Raw genomic sequence first — 18,907 nt, 5'->3', positions numbered from 1 at the left:
ACATGGCCCACAAAATCTGTTTTCATTATTGAAAAATGAGGTTTGCTGAATTTTTAAAAAGTCTCAGAAGAAATTTATCTGAATTAGAGGAAAGAATCATTTGTTATAGTTTACGTAGCTGTCTTCTTAAAATGCCAAAGGTATATATTAAGTATTGTAACTGATAGTACCACTGCAAAATAATGTTAACTAACTTTTATTTGGGAAGAACATAAATGGTTTTAAACTTAAGTTAAAGAGTCACCTAAAGAAGTATTTAAAGATACTTGTTGATGAACAATGGTCCTGCCAGTGTCATTCTTACCTGTCTGTACATGATCTGAAGGCATGGGTGACTGGTCCATAGGCATCATTGGTTCCTATAAACATTTCCAAAGACACAGTAACTCAGTGGGTTCTTTTTAAATCCCAATACCACTATAAATGCAGAAACAACTTTGTTTCGATGAGACATAGCATATTAAAATTTAAACTTGAAAGAAACTTAGTAAGTGAAAACTGTATTACTTTATTTTAATTATATAAAACCATGCAATATTCCTGTGAATGAGCTAAACATTAGTCATGTTTTACGGATAACAAAAATCATGTTTTACAGATAACAAAAGAAACAGAAAACTAATTTCAGACTACCCATTAGAAATCAAATAAAAAAAAAAAGAAATCAAATGAAACTTCTATATACTTTGATTCATTTCTCTTCTACACTATGTATTCTTCCTTTCAGCTCCATACACTCTCTTCAATCTTTGGCAAAAGGAGTCTCTAGTACATAAGTTCCTTAGCTGAGTTTAGAAATGAACTTCAAAAATGGTCTAGAAACCTAAAATTTTGTGGGTTTCCCACCTTTCTAAAGATTCTCAAAGGTGCCAGTGACTCAAACAAGGAGAAGAAATACCTTCTAGAAACTGACTTACTCAACTAACTGCCAATAACTTCAGGAAAAATGTTAATTCAAACCAAAATATTACTAATTCATTAATCTTGGACCCAGGGTTTAATGAATACCAGCAAGAAACGGTAAAGTTGAGAAAGAGCAGTAGTTAACACAGTTATAATTTCTTTGTTTAAAAGACTTTATATTTAAGTAATCTCAACATCCAGTGTGGGGCTCAAACTCAAAACTCCGAGATCAAGAGTCACACAAACTCTACCAGCTGCACCAGCCAGGTGTCCCTACATAGTTATAATTTTAAGGGTGCCTTACAGATAGGCTCCTGGATTTTACAATACATTTAGTGATTATTAACATAATCACTGTACATGGTCTGAAGTCATTCTATCACCTAAGAATATTCAGGAATATCAACAGTAACCTAAATAAATTATGTTCAGAATTTTTGGCCTTGATCATTTCCTTAAGATGGGATTTTCACCTCCCTAACAACAAACCCATTCCCTTTTTTTTTTTTTTTTTAATTTTTATTTATTTATGATAGTCACATAGAGAGAGAGAGAGGGGGGCAGAGACAGGCAGAGGGAGAAGCAGGCTCCATGCACCGGGAGCCCGATGTGGGATTCGATCCCAGGTCTCCAGGATCGCGCCCTGGGCCAAAGGCAGGCGCCAAACCACTGCGCCACCCAGGGATCCCAACAAACCCATTCCTGAGCTTATATGAACTAGTTAAATAATTCTAATACCAACAAGTCACCAATAATAACCTATATTCACAATGTGCAAAGAAGATACTATGAATAAACATGGTATACTCATTCTAGAAGACAATTTAGAAAGATGCATTTAGCTTATTTATTTATTTATTTATTTATTTATTTATTTATTTATTAATTAGAGGGAATGGGGCAGAGGGAAAGGGAGAGAAAGAGTCCTACGCAGGCTCCACACCCAGAGCAGAGCCCAGCACAGGGCTCGATCTCACGACCCTGAGATCATGACCTGAACTGAAATCAAGAGTCGGATGCTTAATCAACTGAGCCCACCCAAGGGCCTTTGCATCCAGATCTTTTTAAAAATGCATATCCTTTAAGCCAGTAATTCTACTTCTAGTTTCTTAAGGAAATAATATTTACTTATCAGAAAGTTCATGATTTTCTTTATAGGAAAATGTAGAAAACAACTCAAATGTATAATCATGGGGAACAGTTAAGTAAATCATGACCTAGGTATATAACAAAATACCATGCTAACATTGATAAGGATATAGACAGATATAGAAAGGTGACTAAAATATATAGTTAAGTGAAAAAATAGGTTAGAAAACAGTATATATACATCTGTGATCTCATTTTTGTTAAAAAGTATGTAAAAGAATAAGACCCAGTCAAACACTATGTGCATTCTGATGGATAAACGCTCCACCTTCTATGAAGCAGTCTCAAAAACAACCTAGAAGAACCAAAAACCAGAATCTAAATTAAACTTCTACATCCAGCTATAATATAACACAGAAGATAATGAGGACAGGGGAACATTTTAAACAATACCATGAAAGCAAAGAGAAGAGTATTCCAATGCTTTAAATGACAACATAATTTCTTTTTTTTTTTTTAACATAATTTCTTCTACATTGAAATTTTAAAGGGGAAAAAAGCCAGTGAGTGACAGAGATAGAAGAATCAGTAAATTAAAAAATATCTAGGCCACATATCAGTCAACTGCAAATATGGACTTCATTTGGATCCTGATTCACAATGAACACTAAAAACAAAATTGTCTCATTTATGAGGCAACTGAAATTTGAACACTGCCTAGATGAATATTTGATATAAAGAATTGCTTTTTAGTTTTTGACGAGTCCTTATCTTTTAGATTTGTTTCAAAATACAGGATGAGAGCAGGTTACATGGGTGGGGGTGTAGCTGAAATAAGACTGGTCATGAGTTGTTACCTACTGAAGCTGGGTGATTGGCTTATGGCAGTTCATTATACTATTATATCTACTCTTAAATAGATTTAAAATTTTTCCAAATAGAAAATGAAATTTTTATTGTTTTAATATTTATATAAAATTATTTAAAATTGAATTATATAACTTATATTTTAGTTATATAATTAACTTTAATTTATATGAATAATTATATAAAATTTAATAAATTTTCTATATTTATACATATAAATTTGCAAAAGAAAAAGTTCTAGAAGGATATACACCAGAAGACAATTACCTTTAGACAGTAGATTTCATGGGGTATTTTTATTTAATTTTTCTTTATTTATCTGTATGCTCTATAATGAAGATGTTATAATTGTGTATTTGAAAGAGAAAGTAAAAATAAAATTTTAAGTTAGGGATCCCTGGGTGGCGCAGCGGTTTGGCGCCTGCCTTTGGCCCAGGGCGTGATCCTGGAGACCCGGGATCGAATCCCACGTCGGGCTCCCGGCATGGAGCCTGCTTCTCCCTCTGCCTGTGTCTCTGCCTCTCTCTCTCTCTCTCTGTGTGACTACCATAAATAAATAAAAATTTAAAAAAAAAAATTTTAAGTTAAAAGACTCCCCAGTAATTTCACACTTTAAATAGCAACTATGAAACCTCTGACTCTTCTTACCTGATCTGTTTAGTGTGGTTGCTAATACAACAGGAGCTACAAATTAGTTTATCTAAAGAGAAAAAGGTCTCTTAAATAGTTCTCCCTACCTCTTCCTCATTTAGACCAGATGATTTTTGTAGCAGATTAAATCAAGAAGTTAACTACATAATATAAACAAATTTATAATAACAATTCAAAACTCACAATATGTCAACTGGACTGTAAAGTTACATTCTATAACACTGTTGACCTGTGATTCCTTAGTACCTGTATTTCAGTCCTCTGCTCTAGTATTGTTACTGAAAATGTTCTATTAAAAAAAGACAATTGTGTCTTACCGGTGGCATAGAATGCCGCCCACATTCGATTGTGACGAGTTTGTGGCACTTCTTATGAACCAGGAGTTTGCAGTTGATGCATTTATATCCCTGACGTCCAAGTCCCCATATTCGGTCGGTACAGATGGCACAGTGGGCACGCTGGAAAGAGTAATTCAACAGTATTTTCTTAGCAGAAAAAAAGATCATAATCTCTTGCCAACAGTTTAATGATAAAATAGTGAAAATAAGGGGTGCCTGTGCCTAACTCTGGATTTCAGCTCAGGTCACAATCTCAGGGTTATGGGATCAAGACCTGACTCCAGCTACACACTGGGTATGGGGTCTGCTTGGGATTCTCTCTTCCTCTCCTTCCGCCCTCCCACCCCAACTCGCTTACATGCTCTCTCTCTCAAAAAAAAATTTTTTTTAAGTGAAAATATGTAGCTTTCTTCTCTAACTCAATTCCTTTTTCTTTATATAAAACTTTTCCAAAACTATCATAGTTATGGAAAAAATAAACAGAAAAAGTGTTTTGTTTGCAAGAGTGAAATTTGCAACCATATTGTTTTGTTACATATTCAAGAATTTCTATTCTTCACATAAATTCAGAGTACTGAAAAGAGTAAAAGTGAATTAAACTTGAAAAACATACAGCAGAAAAAGCTATGCAAGGACTCCCAAGCAAACATAAACCTTCCAGACTGTTCAGAGGTCAAACCAAAGCCCTGCTCTCTAAAAGAGCAATATCAAAGTGACCATTCATTTCAAAGCTTTTTAAATATCAGTGCTACTGAATAAAAGGATTTTGGGAGGGATCCCTGGGTGGCGCAGCGGTTTGGCGCCTGCCTTTGGCCCAGGGCGCGATCCTGGAGACCCGGGATCGAATCCCACATCGGGCTCCCCGGTGCATGGAGCCTGCTTCTCCCTCTGCCTGTCTCTGCGCCTCTCTCTCTCTGTGACTATCATAAATAAATAAAATTAAAAAAAAAAAAAAAAAAAAAGGATTTTCGGAACCTCAGGTAGTAGCTTTTATTTACTTTAATGAATTCAGAACATGCTACTAGCTTTACAATGGAAATTGAGTCCATATATTTGTAGTTATCGAGAGTAGTTAAGAACATGGACTTCTGGGGATCCCTGGGTGGCAGGAGCCTGCTTCTCCCTCTGCCCCTCTCTCTCTTTCTTTCTCTCTCTCTCTCTCTCTTTCTCTGTGTCTCTCATGAATGAATGAATGAATGAATGAATGAATAAATAAATAAATCTTTAAAAACAAACAAAAAAACAACACGGACTTCTGGAAATAGACTTCTTTCAAGCCTTATTAGTTCTGCCACTTACTAGCTATGTCATCTTGGGCAACTTACCTAAGCGCCCCACACCTCAGCCCTTTCATCTGTGAAACAGAAATATATAGTACCCATCTCACAAGGCTGTTGTAAAGATTAAATGGGTCAATATGTGTCAAACATTTGGAAAAGCACCTGCTACGTAGTAAAAGCTAGGTAAGTGTTTTGCAATTATTATTTTTGAAATAGTGAAAGTTAAAATTACATTAAATGGTTTGCAAAATAAACTTTGCTTATTTTCTGGTTGTCTGGAATTATATTTAAAAAACCAACATTCAGGACGCTTGGGTGGCTCAAAGTTGAGCATTTGCCTTAGGCTCAGGGCGTGGTCCTATAGTCCCAGGATCAAACCCTGCATTGGGCTCCTTGCAGGGAGCCTGTATCTCTTTCTGTCTGTGTCTCTGCCGCTCTCTGTCCCTCATGAATAAATAAAATCTTTAAAAAAAAAAAAAAAAAAAAAAAACAACTTTCTTTCAGCTAAGGTAACCATACAATTCAATAGGGGGTATTTTTAAGAGTGAAAGGAGATGTTATTAAAAATTACCTCAAGATAACTGGGATACTGTCCCAGGCAAACTGGAAAAGGTGTCACCTTACTTATTTCTTTAAAAGGGAAAATAAGACTACCTTTCTTTTACAGTAGTAGAGTAAAAAAAGACTCAAATTATTAGTATTTAACAAATTAAGGCTTACCCTGTTGAAACGCTTGGCTTGAAAAGTGTGGCCATTTGCACAATAAAGCTTTCTCCATCGGCGTGCACCTCTGCGGTAGATGGATTCTAAGAGATAAAAAAAAAAAAAAAAAAGTAAAAAAAAAAAAAGAGTAAGTCCAAATAAAAGTCTTTATAATTAAATCTGTGGGTTTTTTCATGATATTCACTTTGAGAAAAAAACGATTCTGATAAAAACCTGAAAGTGAAAAAATAAAATGAATTCCTCAAGGGACTAAATGAAAACAAAGCCCACGGAGCAAAATGTATTAAAAATTACTATTTGGGCTTTTCGTTTTTTTCCCCCCTCAACTTTTAATTTTGAAAAATGTTAAGCCCATAGAAAAGTTGACAGAATAGAATAAACAGCTGCATCCTTCCCGGAGACTTACCAATTACCAACATTATGCCACGTTTGCTTTCCTCTCTATACACTTGCCTTTTTTCCCCCTGAATCATTTAAGAGTAAGTTGCAGACATAACACTTCACCCTTAAATACCTAAGGATTCACTCACCGCCTTAGAATAAGGGTGTTTCCCCTAATTCTACTTAACGGCAATACCATTACCATGTCTTAGAAAATCAACATTGATTCAATATCACCTAACAGAAGCTCATATGCAAATTCCCCTATTTACCCTCAAAGTATCTTTCATAGCTTTCTTTTTCTCTCCAAGATCTAATCAAGATTCAAGCACTGAATCTTTGGTTGCTAGACCTTTTTTCTCTCTAATGTATGCTGAAACATTCCCACTGCCGTATTTGTTTATTCCTTGTGATGTTGATTTTTTTTCTTTTTTTTTTTGTGAAACAGTCCAGGCAGCTGTCTTATATTATGTCCTACATTCTAGATTTGTCTGCTTCCTTACTAGAATCAATATCAAATACTCTTGGCAAAAATAATATATAGGTGATATGTATTGCTTACTGTATTATATCAAGAGATACACAAATGTCAGATTGCTGACTCCCACTACTAGCATTCAAGAACTCTGTTAAAGGCAGTGATTGCTTGTTCTCTTCGTTGTAAAGGTACATTTTACTTTTTATAGATGCCCTAAAAGGGACATTCTGTAGCCATAAGAATATTATCTTCTCCATTAATCTTTTCTTTTTTAGAGGGGGAAGAGGAACAGAGGGAGAGAATCTTAAGCAGGCTCCACACCCAGCCCTGAGCCCAAGGTGGGGCTGATCTCACAACCCTGAGATCATGACCTAATCAAGAGTCAGACAGTAACCAACAGAGACTCCCAGATGCTCCTCTCCATTAATCTTTAATCAAATGGTTTTTATATTAATACTTTTTCTAAACAAACTAAGAGGTTCCATGAGACCAAATCTAGTTGACCTGAGTAATTTTAGTTAACTCAATCACTATTATACATATGGTCTATTAGTCATTAATATTAATATTCCATAGTGATAGTTAATACTGTAAAAGGATTCCATTAGGTTTCTAAACTCCTATTTTAAAGCAGATGTAGCACTGGGTTTACTATTTAAAATTACCATAGAAAAGACTAGTTGAAATGCTCTGAATCAGAAATCTTAACATAATAGCACAATACAGAACCTTAAATACAGATGCTTTTTTTTTTTTTTTTAATTTATTTATGATAGTCACAGAGAGAGAGAGAGAGAGAGAGAGAGGCAGAGACACAGGCAGAGAGAAGCAGGCTCCATGCACCGGGAGCCTGACATGGGATTCGATCCCGGGTCTCCAGGACCGCACCCTGGGCCAAAGGCAGGCGCCAAACCGCTGCGCCACCCAGGGATCCCCTGATGCTTTTTTTTTTTTTTAATTTATTTATTCTGTTAGGAATAACCAAAGCAGAAAATTTCTGTTAATAATATTTTAACCTAGGGTGCCTAGGTGGCTCAGTCGATTGAGCATTCAACTCTTGATTTTGGACCAGGTCATGAGTTCAGGGTTGTGGGATCAAGTCCCACATTCAGCACTCAGTGGAGAGTCGGCCTGAGATTCTCTCTCTCTCTCTCTCTCCCTTCCCTCTGCCTCATCTTATTTAAAAGATTTATTTATTTATTTGACAGAGAATGAGAGAGAGAGAGTACAAGCAGGGGGAGCAGCAGACACAGAGCCACTGACTAAGCCACCCAGGTGCCCCTCAAATAAGTAAATAAATCTTTAAAAAAATAGTAATAATATCTTAACCTAAAAAAATTTCCTATTTTATAAGCTTTCATGAACTACAACTTGATATACCTTAAATTCAAACATATTAATGCTGCCTAGGAATTAAAAGAGCCAAGAGACTATATTAGTGGTCATCAATTTTCCTCCATGCTCTATTTTAATAATACTTATTATACTGGGGAAGCAGTGGTATCAAATTTCTACCAGCAAATTTTACACAGGGAAAGTGAGCATGAAATATAGTGAAAAGTTAGGAAATGATTATTTTATCTGGAAAGTGTACTATAGATCCATAATTCATTTGTAGATAGGACTCTGAAACCAGGACCTGCTATAATGGCAAGTCTTTCAAAACTCTGGCCTGGACAAAGAATTTACATAGTTGCTTCTCCAACAGCCCTATAAAGGCAGCCTATGCTGGCTTGGATCCATCCATCATCAGAACTCTGGTAAAACATTCTTAGCTGAATCCAGACCTAAATTTTTCATTATTGTTTCAGGGTTCTACCTACTTCCTTAAATTTCCCCATCTTCCTATATAGTACATGGCCCCCATTCAACTCTATACATAAAGACTCAGAGCTCTTTAATTTTTTATTTTCATCAAGTTGCATAAAGAGTCAAGGAACTGGGGCGCCTGGGTGGCTCAGTCAGTTAAGCATCTGCCTTCAGCTCAGGTCATGATCCCAGGGTCCTGGGATGGAGCCCCACATCCGGGTCCCTGCTCAGCGAGAAGTTGGTTTCTCCCTCTCCCTGCCTGTGCTCTCTCTCTCTGTCAAATAAATAAAATTTTCATCAATCAATAAAGCATGTTTCTTATGTATATACATGTCTATGTGTGAACACATACAGACACAGAGGTAAAGCAAACACAGAGAATGTTAATAACTGGTGAATAAAGGCAAATGGTATCTTCAAAATTAAGTGACAAGACACATGTCAGTAACTTGCAACTATGAACTACCTGATTTTTTTTTTTTACGATTTTATTTATTTATTCATGAGAGACACATAGAGGGGCAGAGACATAGGCAGAGGGAGAAGCAAGCTCCCTAACGGGAGCATGATGTGGGACTTGATCCTAGGACTCTGGGATCACACCTGAGCTGAAGGCAGATGCTCAACCACTGAGCCACCCAGGCATCCCAAACCATCTGATTTCCATCTGGCAAAGGAAAAGAGTTTAGGCAGATGCTAATATAGTCTAAATTAGACTGAAGAATAGAAAAGAAATCAGATGGACTAAAAATTCTATTTCTTTTTTTTTTTTTTTTTTAGATTTTATTTATTTATCTGAGGGGGTAGAGAAAGAGCGACAACATGAGTGGAGGGGAGGAGCAGAGGGAGAGGGAGTAGCAGACTTCTCGCTGAGCAGGGAGTGTGACGTGGGGCTCCTGGGTGGGGCTCCATCCCAGGACTCCGGGATCATGACCTGAGCCGAAGGCAGATGCTTAACCAACTGAGCCACTGAAGTAGCCCTAAAAGTTCTGATTTCCTTTCACTTGTGCAATTGTGCCATAAATAACCCTATACTCAAAGATATGAAGTATATACACACTCACTGTCTTCTCCTGGACAGGGCATTCCAGGACGTTCTGGTACACAAGGGAAGACTGAAAGAAAATAAACTAAAATCAATACAGGAAATTTAAAACACATAAATTATAGAGAATTTCAAATTCTAAAATAAAAAAACTGACCCAAATTTTAACCCTCTCTTGACACAAGATACTTAGCGTATACTCAGTAATATTTTTTCAAGGGATTCATTTACCAAGACTACATGAAAGAGGTTTTCATGAAAGTGAACAACCAAAATCAAATGCATTAGAAGCTCAAATTATTCATTCTAGTCCCTGTTATATTACTAATTGGTTTTTTTTATTCTAAGAGAAGTCATTAACTACTATTTTCCTTAAATTTTTGTTGTAGTATCAAGTCGGCTACTATGAAGAATTAAAACTGAACTACAAAAATGTATACAAGTATGAACGTAAACCATTATAGTTTTTATTTTTTACTTATTTTTTAAATTAGTTTATTCTTTTTTTTTTTTAAGATTTCATTTATCTATTCATGAGAGACACAGAGAGAAGCATCTGTTAAGTGTTGATGATATTTGATCTAAGCATTGCATTTTATAATAATTCTCTGATACAGGGCAGCCCGGGTGGCTCAGCGGTTTAGCACCGCCTTCAGCCCAGGGCGTGATCCTGGAGTCCAGGGATCGAGTCCCATGTCAGGCTCCCTGCATGGAGCCTGCTTTTCCCTCTGCCTGTGTCCCTGCCTTTCTTTCTTTCTCTCTCTTTCTCTCTCTTATGAATAAATAAATAAAATCTTTAAAAATAATAATTCTCTGATACTATATCACTCATCTTAAAAGCTAGAATGTGGTATACATGATCAAATATGCTAAGTATTACTGTTAACTGAAACTATTATAAGACTGTGTTTTGCAATGGGAGCTAATAAATGTCCTATTTGAATAAACATTCTCAGCTATTTAAAAAAAAGGGCGGGGGGGCAGCCCGGGAGGCTCAGCAGTTTAGCACCTAGCCTTCAGCCCTGGGTGTGATCTTGGGGACCCAGGATCGAGTCCCACATCAGGCTCCCTGCGTGGGGCCTGCTTCTCCCTCTGCCTGTGTCTCTGCCTCTCTCTCTCTGGGTCTCTCATAAATAAATAAATAAAATCTTAAAAAAATAAATAAATATTGCTTATATGCTTTAAAAAAAAAAAAAAGAGAGAGAGAGAGACAAAAGCAGAGGGAGAAGCAGGCTCCCTGTGGGGACCCCGATGCCAGACTTGATCCCAGAACCCCAGGGTCACACCCTGAGCCAAAGGCAGACGCTCAAACACTGAGCCACCCAGGTGTCCCCCATTATAGTTTTTAAAAGATGTATACTAACTTTAGGAAAAAATTTATACCACTAAGAGTATCCAAATCCAAAAAACTGTAAGTTTTATCTTAGGAACTATAAATTTATAAACATGCTAATCCAGGCCATTTTTATAAACAGAATATAAAACTAGTAGTCTATGACGTACAAAAGGACATGGCTTAAAAAGAACACAAAGTATGAGATGCACAGTTCCTAATATATTCCTAAAAGTTGAAATATAAGGTAGTTTCTGAAAAATAGTTCTGTAATATGATACAAAAATAATGAATTGATCAATCACTTCTTTAAACATTCATTGTAGTTTTATTCCAGAAAGAGATGGTTCCAGATATGGATGACTTCTGAAGTTCTGTAAGGACCTCAACAAATTAGATTATGGATCCCTTACGAGTCACTCACTATGTCAAACTCTGAAGGCAGGGAAATATTAAACTACTGATTTTTTAAAAACACACTGTGAACAAAAGTACAAGGGAATAATAACAAAGTGTTGACTCATTATACTTATGGGAGATTTATATTTGTTCAAGTTTTAAAGAGTCCTCTAGGTCTGATCTCCTCAAAATGTTACATGAAATACTGCCAATGAATTTCAATTAAATGCGATATGTATCTGTTTTAAGATTTTATTTGAGAGAGAGAGAATGAGAGAGAGAGAGCATGAGCAAGGAAGAGGTAGAGGGAGAAGCAGACTCCTTGTTGAGCAGGGAGCCTGATGTGGAACTCGATCATGGGATTCCAGGATCATGACCTGAGCCAAAGGCAGGCGCTTAACCAATGGAGCCACCCAAGAGTCTTTAAATGTGATATATTAAGTGGGTTTTACATAACGTAAAAAATTTGAGGGGTAGCACAGTAGAATGAAAAGAACACAGACATGGAACCAGAATACCTAGTTTCTATACCCCGGTCTACAATGCACCAGTTATATGACAGCTGACTTTGGGCTCTTCTACTCTACCACTATCCTGCTTATGGGCCTGCAGATGTTTGACACACTAATCTAATTATGTAAATAGTTTCACTGTTAGCCCTCATATAAAAGAAAGGACATTTCGGATACCTTCTCTTTGGAGATCATTATTTGCATACATTACAGAACTGTAGGGTGATGATTTAGGAGAATACTACTAAACACGAGAGATAATCAGTTTAATATCCATGAAGGCATTCCCAAATAACAAATTTCCCAAGATTTTAAGATGATTGATTTTATTTTCTCTAGCATTTGAGAAACTACTGAATATGAACAATTACAAAGCAATGACGGATAGAGATTTTAAAAAATGACATCAGGATTATGTTTTAAAATGATCAAGAATATAGGGTTATTTGAAAGAAAATTATAGCTCTAGAAGAGTAAGAAATGATTACTCCTTTACCATGAATTAAGAGTTCAGAATCCTTATTCAGCTCATAAAGCCTAAAGGCTTCTTCTAACTCCAACTGAGATGATACTGTACACGGGTCTCCTAAAAAAAATATAAAAAGTAAAGTAAAGCTCACTTTTTAAATCTTCTAAAATGTAATGTTTAATAAACAATTTTCATTACATAAAATCTTGAGAAAAGACCATTTCTACTATATAAAATCTTGAGAAAAACTATTATATATGCACATAGAGAAGTATTTGAGAAGGACAAATATATTTCTTTAGACAATTCTATTTTCTAAAGTTGGTAACATAACTTTCTTTACGGTTTCTACAAAATATTACATGAGGTTCATTTAAACCAAGTTTGGTACATATAAAAACAATTTAATTCTCAGTAACATATATATTCAAAGTATAACAAACAGAATCTACTCTGACTACACTTGGATTCTTACTACAATATGACTAATGGCCAGGGACAAGCTTTCTGTTACTTACCTCTTTAAAGGAGGAAGTGAAAGTGGTTTCACTGCCACAATATGGTTGGTTAGAGGTCTCCATGTAATCATTTTGTCAAAATTTTCCTTTACCTGAGAACCTTTCCTCACCCAAGAGGCTCACAGAAAGGAAGCACAGCCACTAAAGTATTCTGGACTGAAGAGTAGCTCTACTTGAGCTGTTTCCAAATGTGAATAGATAGTTTTAGTAAACCTACTCACAGAAAGGCTAAGGGAAAAATACCTCCCTAGTCAACCAGCCAAAGAACTGAGTCATCCCTGGCAAACAATGAGATGGCACATCTCCCCCTAAGATGGCATTCCTCAATGAAAAAGTCATCTTGATCATAGTTGGGGCCTGAGCTGGGTCCTCCACACTGCAATGCTTTTGCTCATTCCTGTGGTACACCAAATGTTACCACACACAAGATGCCACCAACCTGATCCAAACCTCAATCATTCTCAGCAGAGAACTATGTCTGTTATTCAAGAGAGAAAAACGAAGCCATCTCCTTTCCTCCACTCTCAAAGAAATGAATGCCTCTATACCTTTCTCCAACTTGGGGAATCCCTTAATGAATCTCTTCCTTTTCTCTTCTCTGGGCCTTATCCCATATCCCCCCTCAGTTCCATTTCCATTTTTTCCTTCCTTCCACTAGCTCTTCTCAGGCAAAGGCATGTGTGAGTTTCCTTCTCAATAATCTCCCTCACATTCAGGTTGCCATTCCATTCATTCAGTAGCCACACATCTCAAGAGCAAACTAGACTGAAAGTGGAGGGGGTGGGTGAGAAGAAGGGCAAGAAAAAAGGGGAGGGCCTTTGATCTTTGACACCATACTTTAGTACTTTTTAAATCATAGGTTTATAATCTTTTAGATTTATTAGAAATAACTTCTTAATATCAAGAGTGACCTCCCTCTCCCCCATTTTCTCCATGTTCCTATCCTCCAGGAGTATCTCAAAATTCTGCTAACCAGTTTGAGTCCACATACTTTACTAAAACTGCTATATCCAAGGTCATGGAAAGAGCTGGTAAAATCAAAAGCTCCTTTTCTATCTTTATTCTAATTGACCTCTCTATAGCATCTAATAGAAACTCTGCATCTAGGTTTCTTTTTTGTTAACTTATTTTATTTAAATTCAATTAGTTAACATATAGTTAACATATCATTAGTTTCAGATGTAAAGGTCAAGTAATTCCTCAGTTGCATATAACACCCAATGCTTATTATATCAACATGCCCTCCTTAATGCCCATCACCCAGTTACCCCATCCCTCCACCAACATGCATCTAGGTTTCTAAATACCATTCTCCTGGTTTACTACCTTTTAACTTTTCATTCTGGAAATTTCCTTTTTCTTTTTTTTTTTTTAAAGTAGGCTCCACTCCCAACATGGAGCCCAACGTAGGACTTGAACTCATGACCCTGACATCAAGACCTCAGCTGATATCAAGAGTCACTTAATCAACTAAGCCACCCAAGTGCCCCTCATTTTGGAAATTTTCAAACATATTGCCAAATCTGGCTTCCCCCTACACTTATTCCCTTCTACTGTATCATTCTGAACAAATCCCTGTAACTCTCGATTAAAATTCCTTAATATAATCACAATACCATCATAAACCTATAAAAACTAACAAAAATTCACTATAAAATATCCAAACATAACCATACGCATAAGAATAAAGTTGAACTTTAATCTTACACAGTAAACAAAAATTAACTCAAAATGGATCAAAGACTTAACTGTAAGAGTTATAAAACTGTTAGAAGAAACATTGGGGAGAAAGCTTCATGACACTGGATTTGGCAATGATTTATTGGATCTGACACCACAGGCACAGGCAAGAAAAAAAATTAACAGTTCTCAAAAGATATACAAATGGTCAATAAGCACAGGAAAAGCTGCTCAACATCACTAATCATTAAGAAAATGAAAATCAATGAAATACCACTTCCTTGTGATGAGACTATATAAAGAGGCAGAAAAAACCGACTATACCAGCATCCCAGGTGAGCCTCCACATGGACTCCAGGCCCAGTTGCCCTCTGATTGCCACTGCATGAGGTTTCTCATGAGACCAGCAGAGCTAGTCAACTTATAGATGTGTGAGAGATTATAAAGTGGTGGGTTTTTTTAAAGCTATTGTGCTTTGAGATGATTTGTTATGGAACAAGCATCTTACTATTATTTTTCAAGTTGAATCTTGAAATTCTCTGAATCTTTACAAGACCCAGGACAAATGCCACCTCTTTGGAACAGCCTTACCTAAGGAGCTAATATTTCACATTTTATTAAAAGCCTAAAGATAACCTAATTTTTAATAATAGCTTTATTGAGGTATAATTCACATAGCATTCAGTTTACCCATTTGAAGTGTACAATGGTTGTCAGTATGTTCAGAGTTGTCAATTATCAATATAATCAATTTTAGAACATTTTGATGATCTCCTCCTCAAAAAAGCCCCTTGCCCATAATGATCACTCCCCATTTCCCCCCAACCTCTCCTCCTACTGCCAGACCTAGGCAACCACTAATCTATTTTCAGTATCTACAGATTTGCCTTTTCTGTACATTTCATATAAATGGAATCATACAATATGTAGTTTTCATGTTTGTCTTTTTTCCCTGAGCATGTTTTCAAGTTGTTTTCAATCCATGCTGTAGTATGTATCAGCACTTCAGTCTTTTTTATTAGAGAATAATATAGCAAATATTTCTGAACTGAAGTGTTTGTATGTTTGAATAATTTCTGATAATTTCCTAAAAGTGCGATGGATTAAAGGTGCCCATTTGGGGCGCCTGGGTGGCTCAGCTGGTTAAGTGTCCCACTCTTGTTTTCAGCTCAAGTCATGATCTCAGGGCTATGAAATCCAGCCATGCGTTGGGCTCCACACTCCGCATGGAGTCTGAAATTCTCTATTCTTCTCCCTCTCACTCTGCCCCCTCCCTGTTTCTGCTCCTTCTCTCTTTATATATATAATAATCTTAAAAAATAAAAGAAAGTGTCCTCATTAAAAATTTTGAGTTATTCCAAATTTTAGAATGACAGGAACTCCAAAAGGTTATTATATACACAACCAACCGTGTATCTTTCCTAATTCTCTGTAATTATTAATTTTTTTTTTAAGATTTTATTCATTCATTCATGAGAGACACAGAGAGAGAGAGAGAGGCAGAGACACAGGCAGAGGGAGAAGCAGGGTCCATGCAAGGAGCCTGATGTGGGACTTGATCCAAGGACCCCAGGATCATGACCTGAGTCAAAGGCAGACCCTCAACCATTGAGCCACCCAGGGATCCCAGTAATTATTAAATTTTAAATATCTCCTAATCTGATAGGTGAAAATGTCTTATTTTTAAATCTTTGGTTTTTTAATTATTAGTAATTTTTGAGGGTTTTTTTTTTCCATTTAGGAATTAGCTATCTACACTTCTTTAAGTAGATTTTTCATCAATTTCTTTTTGACCTAATTATATTAGAAATAGCAATCCTAGATTTTTAAAAAACTGTGTGTTGTTATTATGGATGAAATCTTTTCTTCCAATATACTTTCAGACTGAGTATAATCTACATAAAAAAAGACTGGCTCTCTCATATACCCACTTTATAACTCAGTACTACTGGTATCTTAAAAGATGCTAGATGAAAAATACTGAGGTCAAATGTTTCAACCAGCTTACAGAGATAAACAGCTTTTGGATCAACACTCAATACACTGATGTTAAGTAACAAGTATTGGTGAGGATGTAGAGAAACTGGAATCAATCCCCATATACGTTTGTAAAATGGTGCCTCCACTTTAGCAGTCTAGCAGTTCCTCAAAAGATTAAACATAGTTACCATATGACCCAGCAATTCTACTCCCAAGTATATATCCAAGAGAAATGAAAACATATGGTTGCACAGAAAGTTGTAACCAAATGTTCATAGCAGTACTACTCTTAACAGCCAAAAAGTGGAAATAACCCAAATGTCCGTCAATTGAACAAATATTGCAATGACACATCTAGATTAAGCAAATCTATAGAAACATGAAGTAGACTAGTGGTTACCTAGGCCTAAGAGCTTTACCTAGGCGTAAGAGCTGTGGGGGATAAAGAGCTTACGAGGAATTAGGTAGTGAATTTTAATAAGCATGGGATTTATTTTTGGGGTGATGAAAGGTTTTTTAAATTGCGGTGATGGGTTGTACAACTCTGAATATCCTAAAAACCACTTTAAATGATAAACTGTATCTCAATGAAGCTGTTTTAGAAAAACTGTTTACTGCAGCACTTTTATAAAAGTGACTCTGATAACAAAGTAACATTCTAGTCCAAAAGCAAGGCCTGTCTTAGTTTGCCTCAAAGAAATAAATTCACTCATTCATAGACTCACTTTCTCAGTTACTCAAATTTCTCCCATTTTGCCACATTTATGAAAGTGAAAGCCAATATAATTATATATCATTTTTGACATAGGTTAAAAAAACGTTTGTTTCTACAGATTTAAGTATAAAAATAAAAAAGCAACAAAAATAATGAAAATTTCACACATCAGTAAGTGTAAATTATTCTTTCAGTTAGACAAACAAGCCAGTTGACTAAATTAATTCTAAATAATGAAATATTCAAAGAATTCTAGAAGTAGGGGATCCCTGGGTGGCGCAGCGGTTTGGCGCCTGCCTTTGGCCCAGGGCGCGATCCTGGAGACCCGGGATCGAATTCGTCGGGCTCCCGGTGCATGGAGCCTGCTTCTCCCTCTACCTGTGTCTCTGCCTCTCTGTGTGTGTGTGTGTGTGTGTGTGTGTGTGTGTGTGTGACTATCATAAAAAAAAAAGAATTCTAGAAGTAGATTGAGTCTGAAAATTAATTAACACTTCAATACCAATTTTCTAGGTGAGGAAACTGAATCCACGCTGGCAAATACATTTAAACTAACCTCAGGTTGTTTTTAAACAATGAGAAACATATGTGTCATTCATATGTATATATATTATATGTGTATATATAAATATTTATCTCTCTCTGCAGAGGGCTGTTACCTATATTGTAAGGATGATGGGAAAACTAAAGATCATATATTTAAAGTGACTCATAGTATGCTTGGTCCATTATACATGTGGCTTTTATTATTGTGCTTTGACTAAATGCCCTGAATGGAATTAACTATTGTTAAAGGTACATTATAACCGTCTTTTTTTTTTTTAAAAAATAATCAATCTTTCCCTTCTGCTAGATATTGTCTTTTTGCCAGACTAGTACACTGGATAATGTACCTGCATTCAGTATTAAACTAGAGACTCTTTTGAATAATCACAAGGAAGTGTGAAAATAGTTAATTACTGACATTGTGGATATTCAAATCTATTTTGTTTTTATTGGACTGAATATCTGTGGTTCAAGTATTACCTTTTTGGGCCAACTGTTTAATGCCTGATAAAGCAGGCTACATGACTCAGAAGTAAAAAATTCCATGAAGAGTCATCACGAAACAAAGATAGGAGGAAAAGCTATTTCTCAAAGCCCACTGTATTACTAAAGTCCAAATTCACATCCTGAAACAGGCATACAGCCAGAGTGAGATCTGCTCAGATCAATGAATTTCACAGTAATAAAATGTATATATTATAACCAGCAGATCAAGTCTTTTTTTCAATGCATGTACATTTTCTTTCACCTATAAAAAGAATGAACCAAATTAGGGCATTAGACCTCAAGTGTTTGATAAATATGCAAGATTCAGTTATTTATGAGATAATCTGACAAGATACAGAACTTAAAACACATATATAACACTAGTTATATTAGGTATTTCAGCATATGACTCAATTCAGTGCCGCACACTTGAAAGAATCAACACAGCATAAAACCAAAGATGGCAACCTTTAACATTTGCCTGAGATAGCATCACCACACTCCTCTCCCTGATGCTGGAGTCTGCTGTAGATTTACAGACTCACTCTGTTCCCACCAGACCTTCCTACTGCCAGCCCATCACTGGATACTGGATTCAGAACACTACACAGCATCTGTGAAAGTTCCTACACTCCCTACTCTGAAGAGGAATTGCATTGCTTAAAATACAGATTTGCAAAAATCTTCCAAGAATGCTATCTTTATTAA

General features: G+C 36.1%; 1 protein-coding gene across 3 annotated transcripts in view; it reads right to left on the bottom strand.

Annotated features, from left to right (window-relative positions):
* PRKCI (protein kinase C iota) overlaps nt 1–18,907 on the bottom strand; it is a 74,223-nt gene that overhangs the window by 27,345 nt on the left and 27,971 nt on the right. For 2 of the 3 annotated variants that reach the window (XM_072808042.1, XM_072808044.1), the window contains exons 3-7: nt 12,305–12,394; nt 9,584–9,634; nt 5,849–5,934; nt 3,828–3,968; nt 305–359 (exon numbers count right to left, since the gene is read on the bottom strand). In XM_072808042.1, coding sequence (XP_072664143.1) covers nt 305–359; nt 3,828–3,968; nt 5,849–5,934; nt 9,584–9,634; nt 12,305–12,394 — 423 coding nt within the window. The remainder of the gene's footprint in view (nt 1–304; nt 360–3,827; nt 3,969–5,848; nt 5,935–9,583; nt 9,635–12,304; nt 12,395–18,907) is intronic. The other variant, XM_072808043.1, reaches the window with a different exon arrangement.

The sequence above is a fragment of the Canis lupus genome, chromosome 31 (genome assembly GCF_048164855.1).
Source record: "Canis lupus baileyi chromosome 31, mCanLup2.hap1, whole genome shotgun sequence".
Classification (NCBI taxonomy): domain Eukaryota; kingdom Metazoa; phylum Chordata; class Mammalia; order Carnivora; family Canidae; genus Canis; species Canis lupus.
The sequence above is the reverse complement of the archived record's forward strand: the minus strand, read 5'-3'. Positions and strand labels throughout refer to the sequence as shown.